The sequence below is a fragment of the Pongo pygmaeus genome, chromosome 5 (genome assembly GCF_028885625.2).
Source record: "Pongo pygmaeus isolate AG05252 chromosome 5, NHGRI_mPonPyg2-v2.0_pri, whole genome shotgun sequence".
Lineage (NCBI taxonomy): Eukaryota > Metazoa > Chordata > Mammalia > Primates > Hominidae > Pongo > Pongo pygmaeus.
In genome coordinates this window covers 83073060-83086643 of record NC_072378.2, presented here as the reverse complement: position 1 = coordinate 83086643, position 13584 = coordinate 83073060, and the positions used below count along the sequence as shown (strand labels likewise).

General features: G+C 36.6%; 1 protein-coding gene across 15 annotated transcripts in view; it reads left to right on the top strand.

The window, feature by feature from the left end:
• The window catches only part of SNAP91 (synaptosome associated protein 91), a 158816-nt gene extending 145840 nt beyond the window's left edge, over positions 1 to 12976 (top strand). For all 15 annotated transcript variants that reach the window (XM_054491957.2, XM_054491967.2, XM_054491966.2 and 12 more), the window contains 4 exons: positions 4910 to 4993; positions 5648 to 5752; positions 9616 to 9718; positions 11580 to 12976. In XM_054491957.2, coding sequence (XP_054347932.1) covers positions 4910 to 4993; positions 5648 to 5752; positions 9616 to 9708 — 282 coding nt within the window. In that variant the 3' untranslated portion in view covers positions 9709 to 9718; positions 11580 to 12976. The remainder of the gene's footprint in view (positions 1 to 4909; positions 4994 to 5647; positions 5753 to 9615; positions 9719 to 11579) is intronic.
• Positions 12977 to 13584: the final 608 nt, after the last annotated feature.

Here is a 13584-nt window from a genome sequence, read left to right as displayed (position 1 = left end):
GTTTCAAGTTCTCTATATCCTCCCAACACTTGTTATTTTTCATTTCATTATTTATTATATCATTCTAATGAGCATGAAGTGGTATTTCATTGTGGCATTGATATGCATTTCCCTAATGACTAACAATGTTTAACATCTTTTCATGTGTGTATTGATCATTTGTATTGGTCATTTCTTTAGAGAAAGGTCTATTTATGTTGTAGGGGAGGAAAAATTCATTTTTCCTACTACCCTCCTAGACTCTTTGGGGCTGTGAACATTGGACTGATCAAAGACAAATTAAAAAGAATAAAACAAACAGAAGTTATTAGCACGTGCATCATGCTTACACATGGGAGCACTCAGGATGAGTAACTCAGAGGCTTGATTAGAACATGGCCTTAGATGGCATCTTAGCAAAGGAACAATATATTTTTAGAGAAGTCACAAGACAAAGGAAAAGGACTTTGACTCTCTAAGGTGGCAAATATATGGGAAACTAATGGCAGTTCTAGGCTAATTAGTCAAGTTTGTTTTGCATTTTATTCTGATGCCCTCTCAGGCTGATTAGGGTCTCAAGTTGTCTCTGGTGATGAACTTTTGTCCCTGATAGAGAGGGGAGGAGAAATATCTCTGTAAATTTATGTTCCAAATAGTGAAAATGATGTACTGAAGCCTGAAAAGGCTTCTTTTCAGTTGCCTTCAGCTCAAAGTAATTATTATGCCAAAGTGTCATATTCTGGGGTGGCATATTCTGCTACCCTATAACATCCTTAGCCCATTTTATAATTGGGTTGTTTGTCTTTTTATTATGGAGTTGAAAGAGATCTTTAAATATTCGGGATACTAGATGCTTATCAGATAAATGATTTGCCAATATTTTTATCTCATTCTGTGAGTTAGCTCTTCATTTTCTTGATAGTGTCCTTTGATGCACAAAAGTTCTTAATTTTGATAAACTCCAATTTATCTATTTTTTTCTTTTATTACTTGTGTTTTTGGTGTCATATTTTAAAAAACTATTGCCTTAATCATAGGTCTTGAAATTTTTTACCTGTTTCTTCCCAGGAGTTTTATAGTTTTACCTCTTACATTAAATTTTGGACCTATTTTGAGCTCACTTTTTATATGATAGGAGTCCAAATTTATCGTTTTGCTTGTGGAAGTTCAGTTGTCTCAGAATCATTTGTTTAAAGGACTATTCTGGCTGGGTACAACAGCTCATGCCTCTAATCCCAGTACTTTGGAAAGCTAAGATGTATGGATTACTTGAGCTCAGGAGTCTGAGACTAGCCTGGGCAACATAATGAGACCCTATCTCTACAAAAAATAAAATAAAATTAGCTGGGTGCAGTGGCATGTACCTGTGGTTCCACCTACTCAGGAGGCTGAAATAAGAGGATTGCTTAATCCAGGGAAGTAGAGAATCACTTGAGCCAGGGAACTAGAGGCCGCAGTGAGCCATGATCATGCCACTGCACTCCAGCCTCGGTGACAGAGCAAGATCCTGTATAAAAAAAAAAAAAAAAAAAGAAAGAAAAGAGAAAGGAAGGAAGAGCCTATTCTTTCTTGATTAATTGGTTTTGATAACCTTGTCAAAAATTAATTGACCATCTGACATATTGGGCTGGATAATTTAAGAAAGAGAAAAAATAATTAACCATAGAGGTATGAGTTTATTTCCAGACTCTTTATTTGCTTGTGTTGATCTATATGTCTGTCCTTATGCTAGTACCACACTGTTTTGATTAATGTACCTTTGTATTAAGTTTTGAAACCAGGAAGTGTGATTCCCCCAAATTTGTTCTTTTTCAAAACTGTTTTGGCTATCCTGGTTCTCTTGCATTTTTATATAAATTTTAAGTTCAGATTATCCATTTCTCCAAAAAAAATTGGTTGAAATTTTGATAGGGATTTCATTGAATCTGTGTAGCAATTTGCAGATTATTGCCATCTTAATATTAAGTCTTCCAACCCATGAACAAAGGGTGTCTTTCCATTTATTTAGTTCTTCTTTAATTTCTTTCAACAGTGTTCTATAGTTGCAGTGTTCAAGTCTCATACTTCTGTTAAATTTATTTTTTGATATTTTATTGTTGATGCTATTATAAATGGAACTGTTTTCATAATTAAATTTTTCGATTGTTCATTGCTAGTTCCACAGGAACACTGCACAGAGTTTTGTATATTGGTCTTGTATCCTGCAACTTTGAAGAACATGTTTATTAGCTTTGACAGTTTTGTTGTATATGGATTCTTTAGGGATTTCTATATATAAGAAAGATTGTGTCATCGATGAATAGAGATAGTTTCATTCTTTCTTTCCCACCTGGATGCCATTTCTTGCTTTTTCCTGCTAACTGCCCTGACTTAGAACTTTCATAACCTCCTTGTCTTGCTCTTAGGTAGAAAGTTTTCAGTTTTTTTTTTTCAGTCACTAAGTATAATGTTAGCTGTGGGCTTTTGTAGATACCCTTTATTGGGTTGAGGAATTTCCCTGCTATTTCTAGTTTGTTGAGTATTTTTTGTCATGTAAAGCTGTTGGACTTTGTCAAATGCTTTTCTGCATCTATTGAGATGATCATTGTTGTGATTTTCCCTTATTCATTTTTGAGATCTCTCTTAGGAAAGTGGCTGCAAACTCTAACCCTGCCCTGACAGGCCTCAAAAGCGGGTTGCTGTTTACAATGTGCTTTTCATGGGATACTTCTTTATTGTGGTGGGAAGCCTCATGTCTAAGATGTCTCTCTCACAGGAAGCTTGTTAATACTGGCAAATGCCCCTGTGGCTCTTGTCTAACCTGTGTTGTTTATTTCTACCAAGATAGCCACTCTCTAAGAGAACTTGACCTGCAAAGAAGTTAGGTGTCAGTCAAGTGAGACACAGAGGAGGCATACAATAAAACACATGAAATTACGGAATCTATAAGTAATGAAAGTTACAGATCCCAGGGAGAAGAGGGCAGCATGCCAAAGGGAAGTGGGGAGCCATCCAGGACACATGTGTTCAACCAGTGGGTAGGAGCAAAAGAGAGTGAGAGTGAGGGATCTGTGGGCCAAGGCCTTTATTGGGGTCCAGGATATCACCTAAGCAGGTTTCCCACAGGAATTTAATTGGTAGGTTTACAGCAAGCAGGCACAAGTTCCATGGAATGATGCCGTGACTGAGAGTTGGTTGTTGTGGCATATATGCACAGTTAGCTCTGCAGAGTGTGGGGGACAGTAGGGTAAATCAAGTAGGTTGTATCTAGCTATCCCATAGGGAAGGTGATGGTATGAAGCAGATATCTAGATGACCACCTTAAGGAACTGGGAGGAGGCAGAGAACTAGAAATTGTGTCAAAAGTGACTAAGCCCTGCTTCTGATATGAGAAAATTAAAGGTGTATCCAAAATAGATGCTGAGATAACATAAATTATAAGAGTTAACTATAATCATGTAATTTTTTTCTTTTATTCTATTAATATGGTGTATTACATTGGTTAATTTTCATATATTAAGCCAACCTTGCATTGCTGGGTAAAACCTGGTCATGGCGTATCATCTTTTAATATGCTGCTGGATCCAGTATGCTAGTATTTTGTTGAGAATTTTTTCATCAACATTCATAAGGAATATCGTGCTGTAGTTTTCTTTTGTTTGTGATATCTTTGTCTGCCTTTGGTGTCAGGGTAATACCAGCATCAAAGAATGATTAGAAAGTGTTACCTTTTCTTTGTTTTAAAAAGCTTGAGAAGAATTGATATTAATTCTTTATACATTTGGTAGAATTCACCAATGAAGATATCTAGTTCTGGGTTTTTCTTTGATGGAAGTTTTTTGTTGTTGTTATTGATGTTTTTTTAGAGACAGGGTTTCACTTTGTCACACAGGCTGAAGTACAGTGGTGCTGTTACAACTCACTGCATTCTCAAGCTCTGAACTGAGGCTGTCCTCCCGCCTCAGCCTCCCGAGTAGCTAAGACTACAGGCACACACCACCAAAAATTAGGCCTAGCTAACTTTTAAAAATTTTTTTGTGGAGATGGGTTCTTGCTATGTTGCCCATACCTCTATGTTGCTGGTCCTAAACTCCTGGCCTCAAGTGATTTTCCTGCCTCAGCCTCCTAATATGCTGGGATTACAGGCATGAGCCACCACATCCACCTAAAAACCTTGCTTAATATAAATTAGAGCCATATAGAAAGATTAGAACAATCCTCAAATGTCTAACCCAATACCGTTAGAGGATATAATGATAGGAAAAGACAAGCTTAGGGAAGTTTGACTCATTTCCAGGGAGGATGGGTCTAAAAAGATAGAGAGGAAGCCCAATGTTATGAGCAAAGTGCAAGCCAGCAAGTCCAAATGATGCTATAACAGAGAACATCAAGTCAGTAATCTTGTTTATATCATTGGTGTGGTGCTAGAACCATTTTCCTTTTTAAATTTAAAACTGAAATTTGAGATTTTCTTTACATATCCACTCATACATATTTGGCATGCATTCACTTTAAAATCCTGTCATTTTAAAACCAAAGTATGTTCGGCTTGGTACAGTGGCTCATGCCTGTAATCCCAGCATTTTGGGAGGCCAAGGCAGGAGGATTGCTTGAGGCCAGGAGCTTGAGACCAGCCTAGGCAGCATAGCATGACCCATCTCTACAAAAAAATTTTAAAAAATTGGTCAGCCATGGCAGCATGTGCCCGTGGTCCCAGCTATTCAGTAGGCTGAAGTGGGAGAATTGCTTGAGCCCAGGAGTTCGAGGCTGCAGTGAGCTATGATCATGCCATCGTACTCCAGCTTGGGCAACCAGTGAGACCCCATCTTTAAAATAAATAAATAAAAACTAAATTATATTGTTCTTTTTGTTTGTTTATTGTTGTGCGCATGTTTGTTTGGTGTGTTTTTGTGTTATTTGTATGTGTATATCTGTCTGTCTATCTGTGTAGCAAGGAGCTGTACCTCCAACCAGTTCAGTTCCTCCTGTTGCCGGGGCTCCATCGGTTGGACAACCTGGAGCAGGATTTGGAATGGTGAGTGATGACCTGTGCTAGAAATTGTAATCAACATTTCTAAATAATTTGCCAAATCCCAAATTACTAAGTATTCCTGCAGAATATAATTTTTCCCAAAACACAGTAAGTAAAACTTAAAAAGTTGTCATCTGCTTTAAACCTTAGGTAGTCTACACATGAAGTGATAAAATGAGTTATAAAATACTTATGTTCTACCATCAAATTAATTTCTATAGTATATTGTTATATCATTTTTGCTATAAAATTTACAAAATATAGTATTAGCCCAATCATCAAAATCAACCCTTAATTATTATACTAGGACTTTTTACTCACCAATTTTACCAGCCAATTTTAGGACCATCTTTCATAAAGCAACAAATTTTTCTCTCTCCAAGAATTATGCTTGCAGAAGATGAATAAACAACAACAAAGCTTGGTTGGGATGGGCATACCGTGTGGCCAACCAGGCTTATGCTACCCACCCACCTTAGCAACTCTCTCCCTCACAGTATAGCCTCACATTATCCCTAATTAAAATTGCAAATTATACTTCCTCATAGTCCTGGATTCCTCAAATATTGTCAGAAGTACATAAAAGCAATAAATGTCAGGATAGTGCCCAGTAGGTTCCACTCATGCTCTGAACCACTCTCCATTCTTCCTCCTCAGCCTCCTGCTGGGACAGGCATGCCCATGATGCCTCAGCAGCCGGTCATGTTTGCACAGCCCATGATGAGGCCGCCCTTTGGAGCTGCCGCTGTACCTGGCACGCAGGTCAGTTTCTTCAATGTCCACAAATCAGTGACATTAACTAATAAGTGTAAAACATTGGTGTAGCAAACTGTTTAAAAAGTGTTTTTACCTAATGTAATCCTCATACCTGTTGCTTCAGAAGTAAAGGGAGCATGGAAGACAGATCTGCAAAAGTGTGAGATTTAGGGGGAAAAATGATGGAAATAACTCACTGTCTAAAGATCCCTCCCTTCTCTTCCTACTTAATTCAGATTGGTTCCTGAGAACATCCAGATATTCAGGGCATCCAAGGCATGTGTCCCAGAGAAATGGGTGCTTCTGGTCTGTAGTTTTAGTATGTGTTCCCAGCGTTAGCCAGAAAGTTTGGCAGCACAGTCCTCCAGACTGCCATGTCCACCCAAGACTCATGACACTAACTGCAATAAGTTTGTCAAACTGCAAAGTCTGTGAGAATAGTCCCTTTTAGAATCTCCTCACTCCAGACGCAAGACACACATTTGTGAGTCCCCAGGGCCACCCCCACTTCGAACTAGCTGGCTACAAATTCGAGGTTTTTCCATGGCCACCCTCAGGTTAGATAGTTTCCTAGAATGATTCACAGAACTCAGGAAAGTACTAAACTTATAAGAGTTTTATTGTAGTAAAAGGATACAAATTAGATTCAGTTATAGGAAGAGATGCATAAACATCATCTGGGAAAGTTCTAAACATGAAGCTTCTTTGTCCTCAGAGGTGGGTTCTCCTGTGGGCATCATCATGTGACAGTACACATGCAGTATCGCAAGCTCACCTGAGCTTCAGCATCCAGCATTTATTGATGCTTCGTTATGTAGGATTGGTTGGTTGAATTGTTACCCATTTTGTGGAACTCAGTCTTCAACCCCTGTTCCTCCCTGAAGATCAGGCTGGTTTCATGTGGCCCAAAGACCCAGCCCTAAAATCACTCTGCCTCCACTCTGAGTCACCTTGTTAGCATAAACTGTCAGGTGTTGTTCCCAGAGCCCACCTTGAATAACAAAGACATGCCTATCATTCGAGAAATTAGAAGGATTTAGAGGTTCCCTTTCTGGGCAAAGGAAAAAACCTCAGTTTAGGTAAAGCTAAATTCCTTACTACACACTGTGCTACTTCCCCTTCAAAAATGCCAAAATATATTACACTTTGTTGAACCGTTTTGCTGCTAGTGGTGCTAGTCTTAGTGATGAATCATGCTTTCCTGATTCCTCTTTTAAATTGTCTGGCCAAGGTGATGTTACATGTAGAACCAAAGAAGTTTTCATCATGAGAAATTGACTTGGATGGGGTCAGGACACCAAATTACTACTTTGGTAGCAGCATGCTTTACAAACTAGACCAAATAGCTCAAATATATTTTAATGATATGAGTAAATGTTTTCAGTCCTATAATATTTTTAACTTATCAAATCAGTATTTATACTGTCTTATCCATGGAATACCTGCTGTGAACTTTCTGAGTATACTTTAATCCCTTTTGCTTCCTTGATGCATCTCTAAATCCATTGACCTGTTCCCAAAATTTCCTTCCAGCTTCTTCACTTTGCCCCTCAAAAGCAACAGGGACCATGAGAAAGAATGGTGGATGTTGAAAGACAGAAATTTAGAATGTGAGAAGCCCTAGCCTTCATGGCTATTACTGGCCATAACTGGCTTCAGGAGAAATTTTCTAGTCTACCTGAAGACTGGTGAACCCTGTGTAGTGTTGTTTTTGGGGACAGTCAGGAAGGTTTTGGGTATAATGGTTGGGGTTAAGTATAACTTAGATATACTTAAATTCTAAGGGATCTCATCTATCATAAATGTTTCCTTGATGTTTGAATAGATCCATGACTATCATCTTTTTGAAAAAAAGAAATATTTCTGTTATTATGCACTTGGAACAATGTTACTGAGATTTCTTTTAACCTTATTGTGTTTGATACACTGAAAGCTTCAGAAATAAATGAATGTAATTTTATTACTTAAGGCAGTTGTTTTTATTGTGTAATACCAATGTTAGCAACAATTTGTTTACTTAATTAGAAGAATGAAAATGAAAAATAGATAGTATGATGGAAATACATTGTTTTAATCAGTAATTGAATTCACAATAAGCCAGGTAGTGATACACCATATTTATGTAATTTTTAGATTATATTTCCTATATCAGAGAAGAAGCATAATTATACTAGATAATAAAATAAATGTGAGTTTGTAGCTCCAGAAAACAAAGTAGTTTTTTTGTTACTGATGTCTGGACTATCCCAGCATTCTTTCATTGGCTGGTATCATGATATTGTCATCTCACCTAATTATCAATTATGGACCAATCTTTGAACTGATTTAAGGAACTTCAAGCCTTACTTTATATATATATATATATTTCTATGAAACAGATCCCAGGTTTTTTGTTGTTATTTTTTTGTTTGCTTATTTGTTTATTTAAGATAGATTCTTACTCTGTTGTCCAGGCTGAAGTGCAGTGGTGCAATCATAGCTCACTGCAGCCTTGAACTCCTAGGCAACAGGGATCCTCTCACCTCAGCCTCTCGAGTAGCTGGGACCACAGATGCAAGCCACTGTGCCCAGCTAATTTTTTTTTTTTTTTTTTTTTTTTTTTTTTGTAGAGATGAGGCCTCACCTTGTTGCCCAGGGTGGTCTCGAACTCCTGGCCTCAAGTGATCCTCCTGCCTTGGCCTCCCAAAGTGCTGGGATTTTACAGATGTGAGCTCTCACACCCAGCCCATATCCCAGTTTTAAACATGGAAATTTGACAGATAGATAATATAATTAGTCAGTAGTTTCTGGACATAGGACCAAATCCCAAAATCCATACTTCTGTAACTCTGTTCACTGAACTAATAAAAATATACATCACTGCCCCACAGTCCCAGCATGTTATTACAAGAATAGGAGATTAATTAGACTCAAAGCCTAGATGTCAACTATTACTCTATAAACTACATGAGATTTTTCAAGACCTTGTATCCTGAAAAAGTCGGTTTCCAGAAGTTATATCTGTGACACAATGAAAAAATAATTTAGATTCTGGTTAAACAGAAACAAGGCAAGTTAATTATTTGTTACTTTTGCTACAAGTCCAATATGATTCTTTCCTATAGTATTTAATAATTAATTTTGGCCTTCTCTGAGAGCTGAATAGATTGCATTAGAATTTAGTGGCATTCACTACCAGGAAACTATTTGGTCATGTGAAACAAACAGTGCCCTCAAACTTGACTGATTTTCACTTAAAATAATGTATATGAAATTCTAGTATATTTAGCTAATAAGTGTAAGTAATTTCTTAAATAGCTTTCTGCAAACCGTTTCCTATTTTTCCTTCAAATTCACTCTCACTATAGGAAAAGCCATTTAAATAGATTTATTAGTTTAGAGGTACTAATGACTCAAAGTAAAAATGCTTTTGTATAGAGAAAATGGTTGTTTGTTTGTTTGTTTTACTGTTTGTTCATAATATCTTTATGTTACTAGTGTTTCACATCTTCCCTAAGTCATATCCGTATTGTTCTGCTGGAGTCCCCAAATTTTACTTTGGCTAAATCCGATGTCAGAGAAGTTCAAGAAAGCCAAATATCAGTTGAAGTACATTTTACCAGTCCAGGATTAAACACAACTCTGTGACTATGTAGAACAAGTAGATTTTATAAGCCTTTAACCATCTAATCTTCTGCATGTTTGTTTTCTTTGATATGTGTTCTGCCTAATGCTTCTCTCTCTCTCTCTCTCTCTCTCTCTCTCTCTCTCCCTCCCCCTCTCCCCCCACCTCCCTCCCTCCCTCCCTCCCTCCCTCCCCCTCTTCCCCCCTCTCTCATTCTCTCTCTGCTTTCTATTCCTGCTCTTTGGGGCTGGCTTTTTCCCATTAGCTTTCTCCAAGCCCTACACCTGCCACTCAGAGTCCCAAGAAACCTCCAGCAAAGGACCCATTAGCGGATCTTAACATCAAGGATTTCTTGTAAACAATTTAAGGTATCTAATATTGAGCTTTTCCTGTAGGCTTGTAATAATGAGCTATACAATGCTTAGCTATTTCAGAGGTATTCATTATTTCTGCGTTTTGAATAGCTGTGTATAATAGTAATAATTTGAGTGTTTATACTTTTAAATTTGATATTAAAACTATCTTTAAGAGTTTTTTAAATCTTAATCTATATAACTAGGAGGGAAAGTAACCTCCAAATTGTCCTTATCCTGGAAAGCACAACGATTAGCTTTAATAAAGCAAAAAGGTGCCCAAGCTACTTGGTAAATTAGAAAATTACCACTTTATTACATGATGACTTGAATTTATAGAAAGCTAACATTTATACTATTGCATTTAGAAATCATCTAAGAATATGTTTGACTGCATAATTGTATTTTTATTTTGTTTATCCTTCTTTTGCCTCATAAAGCTTAGATTATTACCCTTTACATTTCTGCATTCAAGCAGAGTTTTAAATTTCTAATGTTCTAGTTTTAAATTTCACAAATTTCATATAATTTATGAAATGACTCATGCTGAAGTTATGGAAGGAAAGGAATGAAGGAAAAATGTTTACCATTGACCCCAGCACCTAACAGAGTGGGTAGCTTCTCAACAAATCCTTGCTGAATGAACGAACATAATTTACACGGTATTTTTCACATCCACTTCTCAGTAGGAGAACAGTCATGTGAGATAAACTAGCCAGATATTTTTTGTCTCCATTTCACAGCTAAAAGAACTGATCTTTGGGCATTAAGGAATTTGCCCAGGGTCCCACAGGGAAGAATTGTAAGAGGCTCAGTGTTTTTGGACTCTTGTCCAATGTTGTTTTCAGTATGCACCTGCTGTGCTACATATGTTTCTTAAAAACCTTCCCTAATGTCTACTAAGATTTTTGTGGATTCTTATTTGTTTTTCTTCTTATACAAGATTAATGATGTATTATTTTAAGGTATTAACATCTCAGTCAAGTAAACTCTCCTTATGCCCAACTTTCTATTCACTTTGGATTGGCTAATGTAGACGTAAGTGAGACAATGAACACTTAATACGTTTCAGGAGTGACCAAGGAAACTGCATAGAGCAGCCTGTATTCACCTCTTACTTAGTAAATGTTGCCCTAATCATATGCCAGGAACTTTGATAAGTACAGGAAACAGATGTGCTTGAGACAGTCCCTGCCTGAGAGAGACAGAGAGAGACAAAGATAAAGAGAGACAGAGACAGAGACAGACAAAGACAGAGACACAGAGAGAATTACTATTTTATGAAGAGTTATCTATGCAGCTAAGCCTTAAGACCCCACAAATGTTTCCAGCAGAAATGAATGATGCATGAATTAGCCAGGGAGATGAGTGGAAAGTGGCTGAGGAAAGGCATCGGGTTGCCAGGGATCTCTCCGTTCTCTTCTATTGTGTCACTGGTTCAGCTGTTTAGTAAGTGACTCATTGAACACCATAACTAAATACATGAAAAAATAATGTAAGGTCATTGCCATGCCCCCTTTTCCTTTAGCTGCCCTTTTTAAAGCTTAGCTGCTCTTAGATACTGAACGCTATACCGAATGTCCTGCTACTAAAATTTCTAATATGTATCTAAATTTCAAATTTTTGTTGACATAATTATTATCTAAAATGAAACTATACATCAAAAGTTTTTTTTAATTTCTGGCTAAACTTTAAAATTTTTAAGCTTGTTTTAAAGAGCTATGAAAAGTATGTAAATTTGAATTTGTCCATGCAGAGACCTTTTTATGTAAAAGTTGTTTGCAGAAACCATGAAGCAAAATTGCAAGGGAGGTAAAATGTTTGAGGACTATGTAATATTCTTGTTTTCTAATTCTAATTTTTGTTTTCTTTACAGCTGCAATTTTTGTGACTGAATAAGAAAATAAATGAGTTTGGAGACTTCAAATAAGATTGATGCTGAGTTTCAAAGGGAGCCACCAGTACCAAACCCAATACTTACTCATAACTTCTCTTCCAAAATGTGTAGCACAGCCGTGAAAGTGAACATTAGGAATGTGTACTACCTTAGCTGTTATCCCTACTCTTGAAATTGTAGTGTATTTGGATTATTTGTGTATTGTACGATGTAAACAATGAATGGATGTTACTGATGCCATTAGTGCTTTTCTGGACTTCGCCTGAGGACAGATGATGCAGCTGTTGTGTGGTGAGCTATTTGGAAAGACGTGTCGGTGTTTTTGAAGGTTTCAATGTACATATAACTTTTGAACAAACCCCAAACTCTTCCCATAAATTATCTTTTCTTCTGTATCTCTGTTACAAGTGTAGTGTGATAATACCAGATAATAAGGAAAACACTCATAAATATACAAAACTTTTTCAGTGTGGAGTACATTTTTCCAATCACAGGAATTTCAACTGTTGTGAGAAATGTTTATTTTTGTGGCACTGTATATGTTAAGAAATTTTATTTTAAAAAATATAAAGTTTAACATCCATAATAAATACTTCTCTTTGAAGCTACCTTATCAAGAACGAAAAAGCGTATGGGAAGAATCCCCTATTTATCACTGCTATATTAAAATATATATATTTTAATTATATTTGACAGGTTTTGCATCTAAATTGACCTATTTATTCATTCTTGATTAAATGCACTGAAAAGTAAAGGGTCTGTTTGTATCATGTTCATGAAAATGCAGTTAGAGAGGTGCTATTCAAGTGATTCTGAAGGCACCCCAAGGTATATCTGTAATTTAAAGATTACTGCAAATATCTTTACTTTACTGTGGGTTTTTAGTACATCTGTTACTTTAGTATTTCTTTGTGTGTTTTGTAGACTAGTGTTCTTCCATCCTTCAACTGAGCTCAAAGTAGGTTTTGTTGTAACATTGTGATTAGGATTTAAACTAATTCAGAGAATTGTATCTTTTACTGTACATACTGTATTCTTTAAGTTTTAATTTGTTGTCATACTGTCTGTGCTGATGGCTTGGCTTAAGATTTTGATGCATAAATGAGGTCACTGTTGATCAGTGTTGCTAGTGGCTTGGCAGCTCTTCATAAAAGCATATTGGGTTGGAAAGGTGTTTGCCTATTTTTCAAATTATTTAATAGATGTATGGTACCATTTAAAAGTGGTTGTATCTGAATTTACTGTGGGGATAACATACACTGTAATGGGGAAAAATTACCTAAAACCAATTTCAAAATGGCTTTCTTTGTATTTCAGTTTAAAAACCCAGTGCATGTACGCCCTCTGAGATGCAATAAACACCTTGAACAAAGAAATGCAAACGTAACTTTTCTCTCTTTGATTATGTTTTGGGAAAAAGGTCTGTTTCAAATGACACACACAGCAGACAAAATATTGAAGATTTTAAAATGCTGTTTATGCCAATAGAGTTTTGATTATTTTATAAAAAATTTAAAACAAGGAAAAAGAGCAATTTTAACAAGCCTTCATTAAACTTGGTTGTCTGTAACTGCTGCCAAATGAGTTGAAATTCCATATTTCAAAATGTATATGTATTTTTATGGTGAACTTTCTTTTTTTTTTTTAATTGTACTTTAAGTTCTAGGGTACATGTGCACAACGTGCAGGTTTGTTGTTACATATGTATACATGTGCCATGTTGGTGTGCTGCACCCATTAACTCATCATTTACATTAGGTATATTTCCTAATGCTATCCCTGCCCCCTCCCCCAACCCCACAACAGGCCCCAGTGTGTGATGTTCCCCTTCCTGTGTCCAGGTGTTCTCATTGTTCAATTCCCACCTATGAGTGAGAACATGCGGTGTTTGGTTTTTTGTCCTTGCGATAGCTTGCTGAGAATGATGGTTTCCAGCTTCATCCATGTCCCTACAAAGGACATGAACTCATCCTTTTTTATGGCT